The sequence below is a fragment of the Chionomys nivalis genome, chromosome 3, assembly GCF_950005125.1.
Source record: "Chionomys nivalis chromosome 3, mChiNiv1.1, whole genome shotgun sequence".
In the NCBI taxonomy this organism is placed as follows: domain Eukaryota; kingdom Metazoa; phylum Chordata; class Mammalia; order Rodentia; family Cricetidae; genus Chionomys; species Chionomys nivalis.
Genome location: NC_080088.1, coordinates 75,950,326 through 75,974,441, shown reverse-complemented (window position 1 = coordinate 75,974,441; position 24,116 = coordinate 75,950,326). Strand labels below are relative to the sequence as shown.

The 24,116-nt window shown below is 47.7% G+C and overlaps 3 protein-coding genes across 4 annotated transcripts in view; 2 read left to right on the top strand and 1 right to left on the bottom strand.

The window, feature by feature from the left end:
- Dgcr2 (DiGeorge syndrome critical region gene 2) overlaps positions 1 to 15,884 on the bottom strand; it is a 69,944-nt gene extending 54,060 nt beyond the window's left edge. For both annotated transcript variants that reach the window (XM_057764928.1, XM_057764929.1), the window contains exon 1: positions 15,554 to 15,884. In XM_057764928.1, coding sequence (XP_057620911.1) covers positions 15,554 to 15,632 — 79 coding nt within the window. In that variant the 5' untranslated portion in view covers positions 15,633 to 15,884. The remainder of the gene's footprint in view (positions 1 to 15,553) is intronic.
- A 2,063-nt stretch (positions 15,885 to 17,947) lies between these two features.
- Positions 17,948 to 19,048, top strand: Tssk1b (testis specific serine kinase 1B). Its single transcript, XM_057765862.1, has one exon. It carries the CDS (start codon positions 17,948 to 17,950, stop codon positions 19,046 to 19,048), a length of 1,101 nt encoding a protein of 366 aa, XP_057621845.1.
- Positions 19,049 to 22,508: 3,460 nt separating this feature from the next.
- Tssk2 (testis specific serine kinase 2) lies at positions 22,509 to 23,585 on the top strand. The gene has a single exon (XM_057765933.1). The coding sequence runs from the start codon at positions 22,509 to 22,511 to the stop codon at positions 23,583 to 23,585; it is 1,077 nt and encodes a 358-aa protein (XP_057621916.1).
- Positions 23,586 to 24,116: the final 531 nt, after the last annotated feature.

The window sequence follows — 24,116 nt, the reverse complement described above, 5'->3', positions numbered from 1 at the left end:
AGCAACCGGTGCTGAAAGATGACTATACAGTCAACCGAAAAGAAAGCTGGGCTTCATTTAACACAAATACAGAAACTAACTCAAAGTCTATCAAAAACTTCTGCTGTAAGGGCTAAAACTATGGAACACCTAGAAAACAGGGGATACTCCCTGATGTCAGCCTTGGAAACCATTTCCTCGATGCAAACCAACAGCAAAATCAGCAAAAGAAAAAACACAATGGTGACTTCATGAAAAAAATGTTTGTGGATCTCAGGATTGTCAAGGACTAGAAAAATAGCCCACTGAATGAAATAAAATATATTAAATTCAGTATTAGGTATTAATATTCAGAATATATAAAGAATTTCTACAATGTAAAAATACTGCTGCTCAATTCAAAACTAAAAAAAATCATGTAGATATTTCTCTAAAGAAATACAAATGAACAATAAATACATGAAAAATGCTCAGCAACACTACAGGCATCAGAGAAACACAAGTCAAAGCCACAGTGAGACAGCACCTCACATCCACGAGAACAGTTATTTCTTAAGGGTGTAGAGGATGGAGCATTAGAGCAGGACTGCAGCGGTGTGTGATGACTCAGCATCTGGGGAAACAGTGTATCAACTAGCAATTTCATTCACACACATATACTCAGGAGGGCTGAGAGCAGAGACTATAACAAGTAGTTGTACACCAATGTGCATATCAGCACCTATTTCTAACAGCTGGAGGGTAGATAAAAATGTGGTATATATTACTTGATAATAACAACGTCTATGTTCTACAATGTGGATGAATCTGAAAATATGCTAACTCAAAGAAGCAATCACAAAAGACCAGATTCAGCATAATTTTTCTTATATAAAATGTTCAGAATAGACAAATCCATAGAGACAGAGATGGTTAGTGACTGCCAGGAACTAAGGGAAAAGGAGAAGCTATTATTTAACTGGTATGGTTTCTATCTGGTATGATCTGAGCAACGTTCCCAGGCTTTAATTATGTTTTGTTTTGCATGTGTGTGTATGCGTCACAATGTGTGCAGTTTGTGCGAGTATGGACATGCATGTGGAGGTCAGAGGACCACCTTGTTTGAGACAGTCTCTTTGTTGTATACACTTACGTGAGGTGGGCTGGCCTGTTTGCTCCCAGGATTCTCATGTCTCTGCCTCCCACTTTCTTTGCTGTGGGAGCACTAGGATTACAGAAGCACGATACTACATGCAGCTTTTATGAGTTCTAGGGATTCAGACTCAGGTCCTCCATGCTTTTAGGGTAAGCACTTTACACACTAAGCCATCTCTCCAGCCCCTTAACTGCTTTAAGCATGTGACTGAGTGGCATAAAGTACATACAGATTGGGGCTGGAGAGATGGCTCAGCGGTTAAGAGCAGTGACTGTTCTTCCGGAGGACCTGAGTTCAATTCCAGCAACCACATGGTGGCTCACAACCATCTGTAATGAGATCTGGCGCCCTCTGGCCTGCAGGCATCCATGGAGGCAGAATGTTGTATACATAATAAATAAATAAAATCTTTAAAAAAAAAAAAGTACATACAGATTTTTGTATAACTGTCACTTCTGCACATTCCTGGAACTCCCTGTCATCTTCCAGTGTTACACCATTTGTGCCGCCTTCTCCCAAGAACCCCATCGTCTTCTTAGGCCTGGTTTGGCAGTCCCTGAGGCTCTCTAACCCTGTAGCACATAGCTCCCTTCTAGTCATGGCCATGTGCAACCATCTGGCCCTTATAGCTTCTTGGAATGGTATATGTGGAGATTAGTATAGAAAGAAGCACCAGAAACCCCTCAGGCCTCTGCTCCACACTTCATGATGAACACCATATCTTGTTAGGCCCCATTCCTTGTTCTGAGACCATGGAGGTGACCATTCCTGGCAGTCCTGAGCCCCAAGAACAACCCATTCAAGCAGTGCTTTTTACTGAAGTTTCAAGTGTTCTGTTGCTAGCAATAATCCTGAAGAGGCAAACTCTCTGAGAAGGTCCCATAAGCAGCGGGGAGTTGGAGTCTAGGCTTTTGCAGAACATGGCACACTGCTGGGTCTCTACTATAAAGCCCTGTTTAGGGTTGCCAGCACCTAACTGAACCTGAAACTGAATAAATTCAGAGACCCTTTGGTCAGGTATCTTAGTGACCTTGCTATTGCTATGAAGAGACACCATAGCCAACTCAATTTACAGAACAGTTTACTGGGGGACTACAGTTTAACTGAGTTACTCTTGACCATCGCTGTGGGAAGCCTTGGGGGCAGGCAGGCAGGCAGGCAGGCAGAATGCTAGAGCAGTAGCTGAGAGTTTACATTTTGAGACAACACGGGAGACAGTAATACAGACTTTTGAAACCCTCAAAGCTTACCCCCCAGTGACACACCTCCTTCAACAAGGCCATAATATGAGCCAATGGGAGCCATTCTCATTTAAACCACCACAGCTACATAGTTGAGTTTGAGGCTACACGGGACTATCTCAAGAAAACTTAACCTTAGGACTGGTAAAGTGATTCGGTGGGTAAAGGTACTTTGTACTACGCTGGAGGACCTGAGTTCAATTCCTAAGACTAACAGTGGATGAGAACTAATTCACACTCCAAACATTTGTGAGCACATGAGTGAGTGCACGAGTGTACACACACACACACACACACACAAATGTAATAAAAATAAAATTAAAAAGAAAACTGAATTTGCTGTTGTGGAATATTTGCAGAATATTTGTTGTGGAATATATATTTGCTGTTGTGGGCAAAGATGTGTTACATTTGTTTACACTGCATTTGTTTAACTATGTAAAGATGTGTTATATTTGTTTACAATGCATTTAATTATGTAAAGATGTGTTGCATTTGTTTCACTTTGCCTGCCTAGGCACCTGATTGGTCTAAGAGCTGAACAATAGCTAGGCAGGAGGGGGACAGGTGGGGCTGGTGGGTAGCGAGAATAAATAGGAGAAATCTAGGCTCAAAAAGAACGAGAGAAGGGAAGAGAATGAGGAGAAAGGGACATGCCTGGCGCCAGAAGCCAGGCAGCCAACAGCCAGCCAAACATAAAGACAGCAGGAAAGATATACAGAAAGAAACAAGGCAAAAGGCAGATAAAGAGAAACTGGTTAATTTAAAAGAGCTAGCCAGAAATAAGCCTAAGCTAGGCCAAACATTTACAACTACCAGTAAGTCTCTGGGTCATGATTTGGGAGCTGATTGGTGGCCCAAAAGAAAAAGCCTGGTCCACTTTGCTTCCCTGTATCTGGTAATTAACCATCTGAAGTACTTCTTAAGTACTATCTCTATTTAGAGAAAAAAAGATGAGGTTTCCACATCCCTCTTGAGAACCAGTTTTCCAAATGGAATAGCAGAGAAGTTACCTGACCTTCAAAAGCACATGCAAAATACGGGAAGATTTCAAAGTCCCATAGGTAAGTTTTTGTTGAGCTGGAAGTCTGACTTTGCAGCCAATGCTAATTACCCTCCAACAAAATTCTCCCTCTTCCCTGGTAGTAGACAGTGGAAATCAGGATCTTAAATATGATAGACAAGTGCTCGACCAATGAGTTATACACTCCAGCAACACCTAAGGGCAATATTAAACAACAGTTCTGAGGCATGCAAAAAGATGATCTAAGGCCAAGCAGCAATGGGCAGCTTTACCCCACCTCCCCCCACCCCTAGATAGATCTGAACACTATCATGCACTGCTGTCACCACAGAGCTCTGATATCTCTGGGAAGAGTTCAAAGGCAATACAGCCTAAAAGTATGATCAAAGATATATATATATATATATATATATATATATATATATATATATATATATATATATTATATTATATTTATTATATATATTGTAACTATAATTCTTGCTTGATAACTGTTTTGTTATATGTAATTTTACTATGTTAAAGTTAAAGCCTTTCTTTCTTGTTTAAACAGAAAAGGGGGAAATGATGGAGGAGGGTCATCTGTCTATGTGTTACTCTCACTGGTTAATAAAGAAACTGCCTTGGCCCTTTGATAAGACAGAAAATCAGGTAGGCAGAGTAGACAGAACAGAATGCTGGGAGAAAGAAGCAGATTCAGGCAGATGCTATAGCTCTTCTCTCTAAGATGGATGCAGGTTAAGATCCTTCCCAGTAAGCCACCACCTCTTGGTGCTACACTCATTAATAGAAATATACTCCTTTGGAATCTTAGATCAAGCACAAGTTTCAACATACCAGAATCTCCATCTGATAAAGGAACATTATCATTTATGGTTATCTAGGCTGTGCACCCCAAATGCTTAGCAGAGTGTGGGCTGCTCAAACACAGTATAGAGGCATGAGGACAATGACAGTAGCAGCTAAGCCCAGAATAGACTGCAGGACAAGTGGAGAGGCACGTGCTCAGTTCCTGACAGGGTAGTGCTGGGCACAGTAGCAAAAGGGAGCAGTAAGGACAGAAAGATAGGATTGTGGTGATGGTGGCCACTGTTAGGAAAAAAAAAATATGTAGGGAGCTGAGACTCAAGGTAAAAAGGTAGAAGACAAGAAACAAAGGGAAACAAATCCACTGTGGGGGTTTGAATAAAAAAGGCCCCCATAGGCCATAGGGAGTGACACTAATAGTAGGTGTGGCCTTGTTGGAGGAAGTGTGTCACTAGGAGGTGGGCTTTGAGGTTTCAATGGCTCAAGCCAGGCCTAGAGGCTCAGTCTCTTCCTGCTGCCTGCATATCAAGAGGTAGAACTCTCAGCTCCTTCTCCAGCACTATGCCTGTATGCCACCATGATGATAATGGACATTTATAAACCTCTGAATACTAAGTCAGCCCCAATTAAAAGTTTTCCTTGATAAGAGTTGCCATGGTCATTCATAGTGTCTTTTTCTAGCACTAGAACTCTGACACCCACTAAGGCTGCACACATCCATGTGTTACGGTCAGGCTGCCCAGACTCCAAATGCTAGCTCTACTTTATAAGCTGCAGCTCTGGAGCTCTGTAACCTTAAACAAGTCATTTATTCTCCTAGACTCTGCCTGCCCGTAAAATGGGGTTAACCCACCTCACACTGCACTATGAAGTATTAACATGTAACAGCATTTAGCTACAATTTGATATCATTTTTGTGTTCTAATCATCTTTATAGTTACTTTTTATTTTTGTTTGTTTTAATCATGTTTTACCTTTAGTTACAGGATCTATTTCTTTTAAAATACCTTTACTTACGTATGGCTCAGCAAATAAAAAATAAAATAAAACAACAGAATTCTGAGCTTGGTCCTTGGAACACGTGAAAACTGCTGCATAGACGGGCTTGCATCTGTAACCCTAGCACTCTTGGGGCAAGATGAGAGGCAGAGACAGGAAGCAGGAGAACTGGATCACACAAGATACTCTAGAAGAGATGAGACCCTCCCTCAAAAACAAAGCAGAAGAGGCACACATCCAGCATAAGACCAACTACATAGTGAGTTCCAGGCCTCCTAGGCTATATAGTTAGACTCAAAACAAGGTAGACAGAGAACTAACTCCCAAAAGTTGATCTCCACAGATATGCATAGTTCTTTAAAAACACCCCCAACACTGTATGTATGTGTGTACACACATGGACTCATGCAAAGGTCAGAAATCAGTGTTGGGTGTTTTGCTCAACTGTTCTCACCTTTTTTCCCTCTGAGACAGGGACTCTTACTGACCTGAAGCTCACCAATTCAGCAAGACTATCAGGCAAGTGAGCTCCAGGATCCCCTATCTTTACTTTTCACAGGCCCAAGCGCTGCTCCTGACTCTTTCACTGGTTGCTAGGGAACAAACTCAGGAACTCAAACTTGCTTAGCAAGCATTTTATCAATTGAGCTATCTCCTCAAGCCCTAAAAATACCTTGTTTTCAGAGACAGTCTTACTCGCTAGTATCCTAGGGTGGCCTGGAACTCATGAGCCTGCCTGACTCTTCTGGGTGTTGAGTAAAATATCTTTTCTAACCCCTTTCTTCTCCCTCTCTTTCAAGACAGGGTTTCTCTGTGTAGCCTTGGTTGTCCTGTCACTCTGTACACCGGGTTGACTTCAAACTCATAGAGATCTGCCTGCCCCTCTGCCTCCCAATTAAAGGCTTGTGTCACCACACCCAGATGACCCTTCACTTTCATGAAAATGTCTTAAGAGGTAATATAACCAATCACATGGTTCAAAATCCACAAAGTTCACACAAAAGGTGGCAGACAGAAAGATTCAAATTGTAAGTAAGCCTCCCAAGCTTCTGGAAATACATGTGGTGCAGGCGTTCCTTTGATGACAAAGACAGTGTGGTTGAGATCACAGGCAGAAGCCATTGACTGACCGCCCTGAACAGGCTACCCAGGCCAGAAGAGTTGTAAAGCAGCAGTGCCCACCCTTAGGAAACTATGAACACCGAAGAGTCTCAACCCAATGACAAGGCACTTATCTTTACACAGGGCTCTGCACTTCGCAGGAGGCAAAGCATGTCACCAACATGCTGGTCCTGAGTGTCCTGTTTCTGCTTCTGATTAAAATCTAAGTGACACCCTCTTCTAGTCTCCACTGATATCTATGTACAGATACACTCAAATAAAAATAAATCTTAAAAACAAACTAACAACATAAAAACAAAGAAAGAAAAAGGGCTGGCTGTGGTGGTTCACGATGATAATTCCAGCACTTGGGAGGCTATGGCAAGAGAATCAGCATGGGTTAAAGCCTCCCTATGCTATGCAGTAAATTCTAGAATAACCTGGGCTGCAAAGACACTGTCTCAAATAAAACACCCAGTTGGTAAAGCGCTTGCCATGCAAAGATGTGAGTTCAAGCCCCCAGAAACTACTTTTAAAAAACAATTGTGAGGTTGGAAAAATGTCTCAGAGGTTAAGAGCCCTGGCTGCTCTTCCAAAGGTCCTGAGTTCGATTCCCAGCAACCACATGATGGCTTACAACCATCTATAATGATATCTAGTGCCCTCTTCTGGCAGGCAGGCAGGCAGACAGGCATGCAGACAGAACAAAACAAAATAACAATAACAACAAAAACCAATTGTGAGCAGGGTGGTGGTGGTGCACACCTTTAATCTCAGGATTTGGGAGGCAGAGGCAGGTGGATCTCTGTGAGTTCAAGGCCAGCCTGATCTACAGAACAAGCTCCTGGGCGGCCAGGGTTTCACAGAGAAACCAGTTCTGGTAGTGTAGGCTTGTAACCCCAGTGTAGGGAAGGCAGAGGTGGATTCCTGGTGATTCTGACTGGCCTAATTAGGTCAAATTCCAGGCCAGTGACCCCCTCCCCACCCCCACCCCCCCAAAAAAAAACAGCTTGGGGCTGGGAAAATGGCTCAATCAAGAAATAACTTTTGGTGTAAACATGAAGACCTGAGTTTGGTCCCAGCAACTACTTAAAGATTGGTGTGGCAGCATGTGCCCCACCCTAGCACTAGGGTAGTGAAGATAGGAAGATCTGTGGGGCTTGCTAGTCAGCCAATTTAGCCAAATCCATGAGCTCCAAATACGGTGAGGGACCCTGCTTCAAAAACTAAGATGGAGCCGGGCGGTGGTAGCACACGCCTTTAATCCCAGCACTTGGGAGGCAGAGGCAGGCGGATCTCTGGGAGTTCGAGGCCAGCCTGGTCTACAAGATCTAGTTCCGGGACGAGCACCAAAGCTACAGAGAAACCCTGTCTCGAAAAACCAAAAAAAAAAAAAAACTAAGATGGAGAATGAACTGAGGGATACTCAACATTGATTTTGTCTTCACATGAACACATGCTCCCATAAACACATAAACTCATAGGAACATACACATACATACACATCATCAGATGGTGGTGCCTGAGGAATGACAGCTGATGTTCACCCCACATACACAAAAGTATAGCTGTGAGCTCCTAAAGTAGGTTCTCCAGGGAACAGGCAGGATCTGCCTGGGTGCACTCTCAAGCCAACTAACTCCCTTAGTCCTGCACTCAGCCTTGTCCTGCCCCTTAGCTGAAGGAGAGAGAGAACAAGCTGAGTGACACAATGGCTGGATGTCAGCAACCAGAAGTCACCTATGCAGGAAGCAGGCAAAAGGGAGCAAGAGTAGGAACAAGCATGGGCATAGGAGGACCAGCTCAGGGTAACTCAAGTAACAGCTCCACCAAGCAGAAAAGGGAAGAAAGCTAAGAGCAAGAGTGCAGCCGTCATGTCTAGCCACATGTCCCAACCACAGTCTACAACATAAGCTGCCCAGGAAAAGCTAATGTACAGTCAGCTGTGTTCCCCAGTCCAGGTGCCAAGCCTAACTCCCTCTTTCTGGAGACCCCATCTCCACTCTAGGCTGACTGGCTGGCAAGCTTTAGGAAGGATCCACACTGGCAAGAAACCCTCACCTCTTGCCTGTCAGCATAGCTAATACCCAATGAGCAAGTTCCATCAAACATGAGGCCAGCCAGCTGGCTGTATCCCCTTGCTCACCTACCTCATGTTCCTATAGAATGGCTACAACGTCCCCATCCTCCTTCCATCCTCCAGGGCAGCTATACGGCAAACTCGCTAGAGGGACTACTACTGTCCTTCATGTTAAAATATAGTCATTTGTGTATTTGTTCAGTAACTGATTTCTTTTGTTTAATAAATGAGCTTCTTTTTGAAATGCTGTGGAATAATCCTGTACACTGTGAATATGTATTATTCTCATTGGTTAATAATAAAGCTGTTTGGCAAGGCAGGATAAAGTTAGGCAGGACAATCAAACTGAGGACTCGGATGAAGAAGGGCAGAGTGTGGGGAGATACCAACAAGTCAACCCAGAAGCAAGATGCTGGAGGACAAGTCAAGTCACAAGTCACATGACAATACATAAATAAAAATGGGTTAGTTTAAATGTAAGAGCTAGTTGGTAATCACCCTGAGCTACTGGCCAAGCATTCTGTAATTAATATAAACTTCTAAATGTTTATTTGGGACTTGACGGTGGGCTAAAATACTCCAGCTCTATTTACATTTAAAAATACATAATTTGTTTTTTATTTTATGTTCATTGGTGTTTTGCCTGCATGTATGTCTGTGTGAGAATGTCAGAAGCCCTAGAACTGGACATATGTATACGTACACTATATAAATCAACTGAGTTTACACTACTTGGAGTGCTAATGCTCCTCCCAAGAGCCACAGACTAACAAAAACCCTAGTACCAGGCATGGGAAACCTCCTTTCAAGTTATTGGTCAGGGAGAGACACCTAAAACAAAGCAGGCTACTGCTGTTGCCATTGGTTGCCTCCCAGAGCTTGAAGGTAAGAACTAACTGCTGAAGACACCATACGTTTTGGACAAATGCAATAAAGAAATTGAGCTAAAACTGACCTGGAAGCCTCCTCCCTGAGGACTAGTTCCCATAGTATCCAAAGGTGCTGGGTGGGCTGTCAAGGGAGAAAAGCAACCAACAGTCCTAACTAGCTATGAAGCCTGCAACACAGCAGTGGCCAGCATGGCAAGATAGTCCCAAAGGTGCAATAGTGGCATCTGTATCTTAGAGGTAACCAAAGGCTGTTTAGCTGGACTGAAGGAATTCATGCCTATAAACTGTTCTATAAATTTAGTTACCCAAGGCAACTAACTATCCATGATTGGCAAGTTCATGGATCCTAAAGTACAGCAATTCTCAACCTTCCTAATGCTGTAACTCTTTAATTCCTCATGTGACCCTAACTATAAAATTATTTTGTTGTTACTTCCTAACTATAATTTTGCTACTGTTATAAATCTTAATGTAAACATCTGATATGCAGGCTATCTGATGTGACCCTATGGGGTCACGACCCACAGGCTGAGAACCACTGCTAAAGAGGAACCACCTACTGCCATTTTCCATCTACTGCTACTGCAGTTTAATTCCCAATGCATCCTAAATAAAATACCTATCCTTATATCCAAAGAGAAGCTCTCAGCTCTCATCCAAGAAGCTTCTTTTCACAGTACAATCAAAGAAAACTACAACTGGTCAAAACGCAGATAGCAAGTGGTCGGCGGGGGGGGGGGGGGGGGTCCTTCCTTAGCTGGTATACAACTCCTACAATTAAGGCTCAGGGAACATTGCAGGAGAGATCATGGACCCTATAAGGGAGGGCAGAGGACCAAGACGTTCACTGCAAGACATCTTCTAAACACAATAGCAATTAATATCCAATGTGGATGAGGGAAGTCTCACAGGCTCCACACCTAGAGGAAGAGCTACAGGCAAACAACAGCTGCTAAGATAAAGAAAATCATTCTTCTTTTCTAGGGAATGAACCCCTGACAGGTCATTCAATCCCAAGCAGTCAGCCCTGAAAACATACACATATACAGCAGGCAACACCAAATGGGCTTAGCCGGTTGTATTTATGTGTACATGTGTATATGTAATATATGCAACGATAATAAAGAAAAAGGAGTCATGAATTTCAAGTAGGGACACAAGGAATTGGAAGGAAGTAGGGTAGAAATGATTTAAATAAGCATTCATGCATGAGATTCTCAAAAATAATGAAAATAAATGTAAAAACATAAAGAATACAATTCGAAAACAAAAAGTGTGATTGCTAAGAAAATCCTGCGGAAGCTGCTATATGTGTGGCATGATTTAAAACCACTGCACTGAGTTCTCACATACCATGAGATTCACAGACTAAGGGTTCCCTATACTCCTTCAATCTACCTGTGCAGCATACCAACAGATGACCTGTATAAAGCATTTGCTATATACCAGGCACTTTTTGGAATATTTCCTTACCCATTTTAATCCTTACATCTCCATGAAGCCATATAATGATGCTTACATTCAAAGTGAGGAAGCTGAGGCGCAAAAGTAACCAGAGAGACAGAGAAAGAGAGAACACAAAAGCACCATGGACAACCTTGAACCCAAGCAACGTGGCTTTGAATCACTACAAGCACCTGCCATTGACCTGGAGGAGATAACCTGGCACACCAGGGAATTTCCTCCATCACAACTGGCCTGTGAGCATGTCTGTAGAGCATATTCTTGATTGTTAGTTAATGCAAGTGAGACCATCCCACTGTGAACAGTGCCATCCCTAAGGCAGGTGGGTCTAAGTTATATAAGAAAGCTGGTTCCTGCCCTGCATTCCCTTCATGATGGACTAAAAGGAAATAAACCCTATCTTCCCCAAGTTGCTATAAAAAACTATGTCAACTTCTAATCTTCTGACAGATCATCTAAAATAAGTTACACTCGACTCTTGTACCACCTAAGTACATCTATGTCCACAGCCACTACACCATAACCACAGGCCTCTGAGCTATTGACCTCCAGACTGGGCTTGTTCTACCAAGGCCTGCCATGGCAAAATATGACCAACTTCCACTCAACTTTCCAAGACAGCTGGTAACTCAAGCCAGAAACAAAACCACAGCTGCCACAGAATAACCACACTTTAAATCACAGCATCATGCTGCTCAGTTGTCTGGGACCCCAAACTGGGCTTTGCAGGCTGGGAGGGGAACCAAAGGTCATGAAGTCCTCAGCACCCACAAGCACAGGTGATGAACAAACAAACGTAGACATATGCTTGGTCACTGGCTCTTTACTGGCTCCTGAATATTGTCATTGACATTTCAGAATCAAAAACCTACCAAAGGACCAGAGGAGGCAAAAGAACTCTCCAATAGTCAAAGGCTCATCCCACCAGTGGAAAAATCAACTACTGGATCATTATCATCCCTAGGAGGACCTGCTATCACTGGCTCACCTGCTATGGCTAAGAGAACCATCGGCAGACAGAGGATCTGCCATTGCTGCTAGGACACTACCTGGTATCCAGACACCTCTCACCACTGCTAGGAGGAAAGATCTATGAGCCAGGCCAGAGAAGGCAACAGAAAAGGCAAAGCCTATCTTCAGCACATCTTCCATAAGCATTAGGTTGGATAACAGAGCATGCACTCACACACGCTGATGCCTACTTGTCTCCACCATGGCTAAGCTTTAACCACAGGCTTCCTGTAACCTATCTCCTTGACATGGCACAAAGCAGGTACTAGTGAGCAAAGCAGGGTAGAGCTAAACAGAAGCCACCTCCAGTTCCCTGAAATGACCCATATGATCAGGGGTAAAAGGCCATGCCATATGGATGCAACTGATTCTGAAATGGTTCAGCAGGGAGGTGGGGCACTTAGGCACTTTAGTACACGGTTATGACATAAGGATATGCAGGGTGCTTGCTTTTTTCATACCTTTTTCATGATTTTTAAATTATTTTCTCTTTCATTCTTTTTTTGGGGGTCTCATGTAGCCCAGCTCTAAAAGATTTCTTCTTCAAATAGAGGACAGCCCTTGAGCTACTCCACCTGATATTCTGGACCCCAGAAGTGAAAGAACCCTGATTTAGGAGCCAACTCACTCAAGTTTCTATTCTAGCTGCAAAACTAGTGGGGAGAGTCAAGTGACTTAAGGTCACTCCCAGCTGGGAGCAGCACAGCTGGAATACAGACAGCTGCCAATTCTACCTCCTTACATAGACCTGTAATAGGCAAGGGACTAGGATTCTTAAACTGTAGTCCTGCTGAGAAAGCAGGTTTCCTTAACTACCAATGCTGGAGTCACCCTGGAGAAAGATATGGCCGCCGAAATTATGGTATGATTTTGCTTCCAAATGAGAGCTTCAACAGTGTTAGGATGAGCAATTAATGCTGCACTCCCTATAGATGGGGAAAAAAAGCCAGTAGTGGCTCTCATAGCCCTCCTGCCCCCTATACCATCCCAGCTTCTTGTCATAACTACTTAAAAGGTCCAAACCCTCCTTTCCCCAAATTGAGATGCCTTAATGCATTGGTCAACCACAAAAAGGGGGGGAGGGTAATCAGAGCAAAGTACTAAGATGGCAAGAAGTTTGGTACCATCACCTAAAGGACCTAAAGGACCTCTGGGACCCATGAGAAGACAAAGGCAGTCAGAGATTTCACATCTAGAGTTAAAAAAACAATTTATAAGCCAAGTGTGGTAGCACGTGCTTTAATCTGTACCCAGAAGACAGGCAGACAAATCTCAGAGTTTGAGACCAGTCTGGTCTACAGAGGGCATTCCAGGACAGCCAGGACTACACAGAGAAACCCTGTCTAGAAAAACCAATCAATAGAGTAACATGAGGTTTTTCTGAGGCCCAAACTAGACATAAACAGCCAGATGGACAAGGATCCAAACAAAGATGTATAGTGACCAAATCAGTCAGGCCCATAAGACTAAAATCTCACCTGGTCACTTAGCCTTTACGAAAGCATTCTCTACTTTAGTTTCTCTGTCTATAAAATTGGGCTAGTAAGGGCTAGTAAGAGTTCCAGAGACCAAAAATTAACACAAACATTAATGCTTAGAACAGTGTCTGACATGTAACATCTTCAAACAACCAAGATCATTTTAAAGAATATGGAGGTTGGAGGTATAGCTCAGTGGCAGAGTGCTTGCCTAGCATGCACAAGGCCCTGGATTTCATTACCCATCACTATAAAAACAAAATAGAAAAAGAAGCTTGGACAAGTCAAGCCCTGCTCCACACACTGCCTCCTCCCCATCTATCTCTGAAAGGCCCAGCTTGCACCCAAAGAAACCCACAATGACCTGGCTCTTTCTCACAGGTAACACTGGGCAGAAGCAAGAGGACAACCCTCTGCCTCCTTCCTAAGAGACCTAACCTGTGTTCTCCTCACACCCATTTATGGATCAGACCTAGGACCTTGACAGGAAGCAAGCAAATCTAGACCAGAGAAGGACCTTTCTCTTGAAAACCCAGCAAAAAGACTCTCTGCCCAGCACTCCCAGAACAGACAGGAGAAACATGCACACAGACACAATAGCACACAAGACAGCTCTGGGGTCTACTGCCAAGTTCCAGCCTTAGAAAGCCATAGATTCAAGAGCACATTACTCCCTCTATTGGAGCCTCTTGCACTACATGTCCTATTCAGACTGTAGGAGGGTTCTGGGGAGACCCTCCCTTGCTGCACATGTACAAACGGATGGATGGCCTCTGTCATCAGTCTCCAGGCTCAGGGATACTCAACACACAGGACTATACTGAAGAACTCCTATTTGCTCTCTTCTCCAACACTTCTAAGGAGAGGGCTGTTCTCTGTGCTTGATTATCTTCAGTGATGGCAGGCAGCACGAACTCACATATCCTTTCCCAACTGCTCTCAGCCAGCTGGCAGGATATGTGTACAAACTGGCCGGGGAAAAACGGTTAGGGACATTGGTCGCCTCTGTAACTAGACAGATGTTGGCTCTGGAACAAGAGGCATGAGGCAGGCAGGCAGGCAGGCAGATATGGCTCTATTTCAAGGCCTAGAAACCTCCGCTGCAAAACTGGGACCCAGGAAACAGAAAGGGATGGCAATCCACTCTATACAGGCATATACATGTTTACCAAGACTTCAATCACAAGAACCACAAACCCAATAGCCTGCCAAAAGAACCATACCCAGCAGGCTGCTTCACAGTCAGTTCACTATGTAGAGCGGCCGGTAGCACTGAGTTCCTCTCGGGAGCCCAGGGAGGCACTCCTCAGCTCAGAGTAGGCCTGGGGACTTGGTCATTGGGGCTTAGGCAGACATTTCCACATGTGACAAAGGCACAAAGCCCACCAATGCAATGTTACAAGATGGGAGCTGGGCTGGGACACTGCTGTGGGTGCACCCATCTGCTAACACCCAGTCATGATGTCACCCACAGAAGACTTGCCTTGGGCATTCCTTCATGGGAACCATTCCCCACTAAAAACACGAAGTACGATGCTTGCCACTGCACTGGCACAGAGGTAAGTCTGCCAACACAGGACACACACACACAGAGATATTAAAGCATCCCTTTCACCGAAAGTTCAGACACCCCTGCTAGTTCTAAAACTTTTTGGCAAATTCCTAAAGGGACAGTGAGGCTGTAATGGGAACTCTTGAACCTGATGGCTAAATCAACCCTGTTTTGGAGAGTGGGGGAGCAGTTAGGTTTTCTTGGTGCAGTTTAGGAGTGTTTGAAATAGGTAGAAAAGGGGATCTGAGGTTCCCCATCACACACAAAACTCCAAGGGAGTACCAAAAGTATTTAATCACATCATACACAACTAAGTGCCGGGCACCGCTGAAAGGACTCTGTCCCCTGCACACGGGGTTTGGTTTACTCCCAGTACCTCCTTTGGGCCGGGCTAGACTTCTGTGATGCAGCGTTTCATTAAGAGGCAATAAGCCACCAGGCATCGCTGTCCAGAGCTGAAACACTGGCACAAAGCCACAGTTGGGCGGACAGTTGGGACACCAGGTGCCTCCACAAGCTGCTCTCAGCACCTAGACTTCCACTCAGCCCAGCAGAAGCTCCTGGCCAGTGACTCCCAGAGCACGGGACACTCTACCGACGTGGGTCCAAAGGCGACATCCTCGAGGCTCCGAACCCAGGTACACTCCAACTTGTGCCCGGGCAGGGGCCGAGAGGCCCGCAGCCAGGCCTCGCCTGTGCCTTGCCGAGGCGCAGTGGACGCCCAGCTGCGGCGGGTGGAAGGACGTCCCCGGCCCCACCCCCGACCGCGCCCCCACCCCCAGCGCCGCGCACCTGGCCGCAGCGGCTCGGTGACAGTGAGAACCAGCAGGAAGAGCAGCAGAAAGGCACCGCTGTCTGCCTTGGGCACCATTTATCCTCCGTTCATCGTCCCCGGGGCAGCCGCGTGACCCCGCGGGGAGGCCGGACCTGGCCCAGATGAGGGAGTGAGGGCCGGACTCCGGCCGGGGGCAGAGAGGTGGCGGGCGAGGGATCCAGCTGGGCCGCGGCGACGCTGGGCGGCTGCAAGGGAACACCGCCGACCCGTGCGCACTCTAGGCCGCAAAAGCGGGACGGGATTCCGGCTCGCGCAAGATGGCGGCTGTCCTGCTCGGGCCCGCGCGACCCCGCCTCCAGCCCACAGTAACCAATGAACGCCGAGCCGGGCGCGGGGAGGCGGAGGGAGGGCAAGACGGGCGCGCTCCAGATGAGGGCGGGGCGTGAGCAGGAGGGCCGAAAAGAGGCCAGGCCGAGGTCCTGGGCGGTAGTGGGCGTGGTCTGGGGCGGGCTTATAGGAAATGAGGTGTGCCATTGGCTGAGCCAAGAAGCGGGGCTCGGGGACTGAACCTAGGCGGCTAGGTGACCAAAGGGGTCCCTGGTACTTTGTGGGGATCACAAGGATTAACAGTGTAGGTCCCTGGTCTGGAGGAGGTAGGAGTGGGGACCTGCGATTAGAGAATTGAGGAGGCAGCACAGGGCATGAATGATCTTTACTCCTGGAGGCCCAGGTCTGCCCCAGTGCCCAACATACACCCTAAAGCCGTCTTCTAAAGGCCGAACCTCCGTGAAGAAAGAGAAGAAATCTGGAGAGCTGGCAGACTCTGAGATTGGGGAAGGTACACAAAACAATTTCAACAGAGGAGGAAATGGCCTAAGGGATGTCAGAGATAATAACAGAGAAGCCCAGATCCTCCGGATCAAATCTTGGAAAGGTCCTGCCTATACAAAGAAGGAGAAAAGTTCCAGGCTAAAGTCTGGAAACAAGGTTCCAAGTGCTGACCTCACAACTACCCTCATGAACTGCATGAACGTGGAAGGAGAGACAGCAGATGGAGCAGCGATCTGTACCGCGGAAGGACCACCACCTTTGTACAGCCCCAGCAGAGGATGATCAGCTCCAGGAAAGGAAGTGAAAAGGGGGAAAGCCAGCCACCTCCAGCATACCTAACTCACTTCAGTGCCTCCACCAAGTCCTGAGATTCCAATCTGGAGCCATGTGAGTGAGGGATGCTAACTCCTAACAAGTAGATAAAGCCAAATTCAAACCCAAGATTAGGTCAGACCATCAGATATTCCAACTTCCATAGGTCTTCCCCAGGGCAGATGTTGAACTCAAATCTTGTCACAACAGAGGGAGAGCCCCTTGCTGGCAGAAGCAAAGATACCTATCCAGCACTGCCCTTGGCACTTGGACGGTCCAGGTGGCACATTCCCAGCACTCAGTACAAGATCCAGGCCCAGCCTTCTGCCCCTATACCAAGCCCACTCCAAATCTGCCCCTGGAGCCCAGCCAGAGCCATGGGACAGCCAATTCCTGCCAGCTGTCCACCTGCGGTGCCTCTGAGAGACCAGGAAAGGTTTGGGTGAGGAGAGCAGCACAAGCTAAAGTCCTACTGAGCCCACAGTGACAACACTGGGCCAGAGGAGATCAAGGATCTGAAGAAAGGTGTTTTAGAAGAACCCTCACCTTTCTCGGCCCTGCTATGTGCCTTTGAGGGTTGCCTATGCAGACAGCATCAAGAGCGGAAGGGGTGCAGGTCACAAATGGTTTCCTTATCACTGGCCTGCGAAGAGTGGCGCTCTCCATTTCCTTCCCCGACCCTAGGGAACTGCATTACCTACACGGTTCCCTACATTTTGTTCCCACCTTTGTGAAGCATCCCCTTACCCAGACTTCTTCTGATTATTCTTAATTGAGACTATCTTCTGTTTCCTGTTGGGGTTCTTGACAGACAGGACCACCCACCCTAGATCCCCTGGATTGACCTGGTTTGCAATAATGAGCCATGCCTCTGCATAGTTCAGTCTTTAGGTTTAGAAACATGGGCAGAACTTTGTGTACCATAACCCTCTCTTACCTCCGGCTGGAGCCAAGCATGGAGTCATTTTGTTCACTTTTAGTCTGTTCCCATATACTGGCAGACCTTTCTCAGGTTCCACATTCAAGTGGCTCAGGTAATAGCCTCATTTCCCCCAGGGCAGTACTCCTTTGTGACTTCACCCACTGAAGTCACCCCGGAGACAGTGCTGAATGTTCCATGCTAGAGTCTTGGCCTCTTAGGAGGCAGGGACAGCAGGCCTGGCCAGCTCAGAGGACTCTCTGTCCACAGTGTAAATGAGGACGCTGCTGGCCCATGTCTGGCAGGGATGTAGAGGGCAGCCTCAGAGGCACTGGGCACTCCCGGAACCATGGATGACGCTGCCGTCCTCAAGCGACGAGGCTACATCATGGGGATAAATTTGGGAGAGGGCTCATATGCCAAAGTCAAATCCGCTTACTCTGAGCGCCTAAAGTTCAACGTGGCGGTCAAGATCATCGATCGCAAGAAAGCCCCCACGGACTTCCTGGAGAAATTCCTTCCCCGGGAGATTGAGATTCTGGCCATGCTAAACCACCGCTCTATTGTCAAGACCTACGAGATCTTTGAGACATCAGATGGCAAGGTCTACATTGTCATGGAGCTTGGAGTCCAGGGTGACCTCCTTGAATTCATCAAAACCAGAGGAGCCCTGCAAGAGGATGATGCTAGAAAGAAGTTCCATCAGCTCTCCTCGGCCATCAAGTATTGCCACGATCTGGATGTTGTTCACCGAGACCTCAAGTGTGAGAACCTTCTGCTTGACAAGGACTTCAACATCAAGCTGTCTGACTTCGGCTTCTCCAAGCGCTGCTTGCGGGATGATAGTGGCCGACTGACATTAAGCAAGACCTTCTGTGGGTCAGCAGCTTATGCGGCCCCCGAGGTGCTGCAGGGCATCCCCTACCAGCCCAAGGTGTATGATATCTGGAGCCTAGGTGTGATCCTCTACATCATGGTCTGTGGCTCCATGCCCTATGATGACTCCAACATCAAAAAGATGCTGCGCATCCAGAAGGAGCACCGAGTCAACTTTCCACGGTCTAAACACCTGACTGGTGAGTGCAAGGACCTCATCTACCGAATGTTACAGCCAGATGTCAACCGGCGGCTGCACATTGATGAGATCCTCAGCCACTGCTGGGTGCAGCCTAAGGCACGAGGTCTGTCCTCTGGAACCGTCAACAAAGAGGGGGAAAGCTCCCGGGCAACTGAGCCCTTATGGACCCCTGAACCCACTGGTGCTGATAAGAAGTCTGCCACCAAGGTGGAGCCTAGGGAAGAGGCACGACCCGAGACCCAACCTGAGACAAAACCCCAGGAAGACACTGTGCAAGTGGCCAGGCAGTCAGAGACCGTGGGCCTCAGCAGTGAATTGAACAGGGAGACAGAGGAAGGGCACCCCCAACAGTCTTCAGAGACACATACCTAGTGAGCCCCTTGCAGCCCAGGGGGCCAGCAGGGAATGAGGCACAGCTCTGGCTTGAAGCCTGAGCCTAGAAGTCAAGGGATGAGAGAAAGAGAAGGAAGACAGTCCCGGAGGAGCTGCTATTTTCGTCACTTCTCCCCCCCTTTGAACTTGGTAACTCACATGGCTAAAGAAGCAATAAATCACTATATTGGTGCAGACCCTAGTCCTGGGCTCCCCGTGGTTCCTATCAGACTGCAAATCCTCATTCATAAGGAAATCCATTCCCCACCCACTAGCCTAAACTGTATCCTCAGGTCATGATTGAGTTAGCAGCACCAGTCAGAGGCTGGCTGGGGGGCATTTGGAGGGGCAGAAGCCAGGAATGATGGCTAACTGAGGAGGACACAACTTCTAGAGGGAAGCCGAGAAGTGCAGAGAAGGGTGGAGAAAAGACAAGGAGAAGACAGTCCAAGAAGGTTGAACACTGGCAGCCTGCAGAGGAAGGGTAGGCAGCCAGAGCCCTCTCTTGCACTGGAGGGCTTGCACTGGCTGCATCAGGAGCTCAGGGGCCAGGCCAGTGTTTCATCACTACCCTGGGGCTCTCAGCTGCACACACCTGTGAGGGTCTGGGGAAAGACTACAGACTGTGGTGGACCCCCAAAGTACCTTGGTTGGTTCCCAACTTTCTTGGCAGCTGGTTTTCAGCTCTGCTCATCATGGGGCATGTTCCTCCTTGTCCAGCTGACAACCAGTTCTCAACTGTGCCTTTGGTTGCTCCACACCATCATTTTTCAGCCCAGAAGTAGGGGGCTCTGCTAGTTAACCCAAGCATGTCTTACAGCCATGGGTAGCTTTGACTGCATCCCGGTCTCTTCCAATCTTAATCTGTTCCACAGGAGATGCCCCCAGTCAGAGCTGGAAGCTGACCTGGGCAAAGCAAAATTGGCAGCATGTCTGAACCCTATGGGCAAGAAAGGTAGCTACTGGCATTCCACATGGCAGCTTCTGGTGTTCCACATGGGCGTGGCCTGCATCTGGCACCACAGGCTGCCATGTGCTGCCTGTCTTGCTTACACCATGTCCCAAGCAGTCCTCACCTTGCTGTCGTGGCCCCTTTTTCTTCACCTCACTCTGGGCAACCTCATGGAGGTCTAAGGGTTTAATACACAAAAATAACATTTAGACTCATCTCAACCCTGCCCCCACCGATGTCTCTACCTTGAGAAGACACCCATGCCAATTTACTCTAGAGAAGTGGGATCCTGTGAGTTCCTGAATGTTCTTCCTACATCCACCCACCTCATCCAGCCCACCTTCACCCCACTGCTGTTCTGCCTATAATCTCCCAGCATTATAATCACCTAGGTTACATCCGACCACCCTCAGAAAGGATTTCAGTGCTGGCTTCTAATCTGCCCATCAACAGCCCCTTATTTCTGCACCCCAACACATGTGTCATAAGCATACTTGCCAGTTCAGCTCTGAAGGCTGTGCTCATCTCCCCAGACTCACCTAAGGGACATTGTCCTCCTCAAAGCCTTCTAGGGCCAAGCGACACTCTTAGCCTGCTTCTGTGATTTTTGCCTGTGAGGACCAAGTATTCATGGTTGAGGCACGGTGCTGACTCTGATGAGAGTGAGACTGGAGAAGCCCTATGAAGGAACTTGGATGGGGCAGAAAGCTCTAGGACATATGGGACTGGGTGGTGGTGGGGTGCCCCGAGAGGAATTTAGGCTTCTCCCCTCTCATCTCTTGTAGTCTTTCATGATTTGGGGGACAGAAGACACCAACAGGACCTGAGGCTGCTTGAAAGTAGGAGACAGTTGGGGTAGCAAGGAGATGCGAGAGCTCCTGCTGTGTGCATTACAGGTATAGAAATAGCTCAGAGAAGGTGGGTTCCTACCAGAAAGCACAGCACCCAAAGTATGATGCGCAAGTACTGAGCCCAGTCCTCTACAAGCAGCCTATCCTGTAGAACCATTCATGTGAGCTGCTGAATCTGACTTAGCCATCTGGAGTGGTACTCGGGGGTTTTAGGACCAGGACAGGACTTCAGGGTGGCTTCTATGGTGTATTCTTGTTCCTCGTGTCATCTTTTCCCTCTTGACTACCTGGTGGCTCCTCTGTACCTGGGTTATGTCACTTCCTCTTTGAAGCTTTCTGGCCTGCCTCCCCCACTAGAAACAGGCCTTCTTGCTTTCCCTCTGAACACAGCATCCTTGGATCACATCTTGGCAGCTCACTGTAAGCATAAGACTCCTGTGAGATGTGAAAATGAACACAGGACTTCTAAAGTAGCCAAGATTATACAGGATGCCACTTTGCAAAACAAACATTCATGCACAAAATACAAGACAGTCCAACACGCAAATGGGGGGCCATGCCACAGCAGTTCATGTAATTCCTGCTTACTGCTCACAAAACCTCCACTCAGAAGCTTGCTCTTTATGGACAATGCTAAAGGCCATCAACTCCTGGGTCATCCAACACCAAGTCCAACACAGTCCCTTCCTTCTGGAAAAAGGCTCAGGCTGGCTATTCCCAACTCCCCCACCCTTGACCCTCAGAGACCTGCTCTGGTCCACGGTCCTGGGCCTCTACATACATCCCAAAGCCAGCTGCATTTTCTAACAGCAACCATCTTAAAAGGGACTCGGGTTGTATAAGGCCTGCCCATCCTTTAGAGAAAAGCTCATGATATTCTCTTCTTTCCTGACTTATACCTTAGCCATTCTCAGCACTTGCTTGCTTAGATATCTTAGCAGCTTTTGTACCTGGCTCAAGCTCGCCCCATCCTCCACACTTGCCCTACCTCACTGAACATGCAACTGTCTATCCTGGCTGCTCAGAACAACCCTAGCACTACCTACCCTCCCACCCACCCACCCACCCACTCCTGTTCACCAGGTCTGTGACTCATCTGCTCACTCTGCCCAAAGACCCTTGCCAACTCCTGACCCCAAACATGGAACTGATTTCATCCAGCAGACTGGATCACCACTGGACTGACTGAACCTGGGAAGCTTCCATAAGCTCACAGGAATGTTTCTTCCAATCCCACAGAAGCGGCAGGGGATTGGCTCCAGTGAAACGACAAACACAGGGCCAGGCTTGGGGCTAGACCTGGATCACCTCCCTTAGGGCCTCACTTGTGACAAGAAAGCCACAGCAAGAAAGAGGGCCAGGAGGGTTACCATAGGCCTGAATGCCAGCTTCATTCCAGTGGGTGGGGAGGGGGTGCTCCTTCTAGGCCTTCCTGCCTTCCAGGGGCCCCATTCCCCACAGCCTAGTCCCTACTCCCAGCAGCCTGGCTTTATGACTTCATTCGCTGGTCACTTGGTGACAATGCTGAGCGTTCCACTCCTCCAAGTCCAAGCCCAGCCCAACCAGACACCTCCCCACAGTGGGAATGAGGACCATGCCTGCTGGCCCGTGTGGGGAGGGGATGTAGAGGGAGGCGGCACCGGCCGCTCCTGACACCATGGACGATGCCGCGGTCCTAAGGAAGAAGGGTTACATCGTGGGAATCAACTTGGGCAAGGGCTCCTATGCAAAAGTCAAATCTGCCTACTCTGAGCGCCTCAAGTTCAACGTAGCAGTCAAGATCATAGACCGCAAGAAAACACCCACGGACTTTGTGGAGAGATTCCTTCCTAGGGAGATGGACATCCTGGCAACTGTCAACCACCGTTCCATCATTAAGACCTATGAGATCTTTGAGACCTCTGATGGACGCATCTACATTGTCATGGAGCTGGGTGTCCAGGGTGACCTCCTCGAGTTCATCAAGTGCAGAGGAGCCCTGCATGAGGATGTGGCACGCAAGATGTTCCGCCAGCTCTCCTCAGCTGTCAAGTATTGCCACGATCTGGATGTTGTTCACCGAGACCTCAAGTGCGAGAACCTTCTGCTTGACAAGGACTTCAACATCAAGCTGTCTGACTTCGGCTTCTCCAAGCGCTGCCTGCGGGACGGGAGCGGGCGCATCGTCCTCAGCAAAACCTTCTGTGGGTCAGCAGCTTATGCGGCCCCCGAGGTGCTGCAGGGCATCCCTTACCAGCCCAAGGTATATGACATCTGGAGCCTAGGTGTGATCCTCTACATCATGGTCTGTGGCTCCATGCCCTACGATGACTCTGACATCAAAAAGATGCTGCGCATCCAGAAGGAGCACCGAGTGGACTTCCCACGCTCCAAGAACCTGACTGGTGAGTGCAAGGACCTCATCTATCGCATCCTGCAGCCAGATGTCAACCGGCGGCTGCACATTGATGAGATCCTCAGCCACTCATGGCTACAGCCTCCCAAGCCCAAAGCCATGTCTTCTGCTTCCCTCAAGAGGGAGGGGGAGGGCAAGTATCGAGCTGATTGCAAGTTGGATACTCGACCGGGCTCAAGACCCGAACACCGGCCTGACCACAAACTGGCAACCAAACCCCAGCACCGGATGCTGGTATCATCCGAGAATGAAGATAGGATGGAGGAGAGGCTGGCTGAGACTTCCAGAGCTAAAGACCATCACATCTCTGGAGCTGAGGTGGGGAAAGCAAGTACTTAGTGGTGGAGAGGGCCCTGGGGGATCATGGTGTGCAGTTTGCACTCACATAAGCTAAATAGGCAGGTAGGAGCTGAAGAAGGCACAGGCGCAAGGAACAAGTAAAATCCGTCAATTAAACCACTATTTTGATTACGTTCTATTAGCTTTCTTCCACTTAGTAGCAAAGACATTAATTACTGACCACCAAATAAATCACAAAGTGTATACAAGCATTCAGAGTGCCCAGTGAGGAGTCTTTTTCTCTAGGACTCATCCAGCGCGGGGATGTCCAGCATACTCAGGCCCAGGCAGACTCAGTGAGGCCTGTGGCAGAGGGGACCTCTGCCATAGTCCTTTGCCAGGCTCATGCTTGTCAGCCTCTGGCCTTCTCCCACCTCCAAGGCTTCCAGGCCTGGACAGCTCCATGCTTCTTCCTTAACTAATGCAATATAAGCTACCCTGACCCTGCCTTATTCCTCCCCAGTGGTCAGTATCCATTAACCTCAGAGACAAAACTGCTCAAGCCTCACCCTCCCATCCCCAGGAATGGGG

Excerpts from the sequence above, each read along its gene's own strand:
- Tssk1b (XM_057765862.1), top strand. The coding sequence starts at position 17,948 with ATGGATGACGCTGCCGTCCTCAAGCGACGAGGCTACATCATGGGGATA.
- Tssk2 (XM_057765933.1), top strand. The coding sequence starts at position 22,509 with ATGGACGATGCCGCGGTCCTAAGGAAGAAGGGTTACATCGTGGGAATC.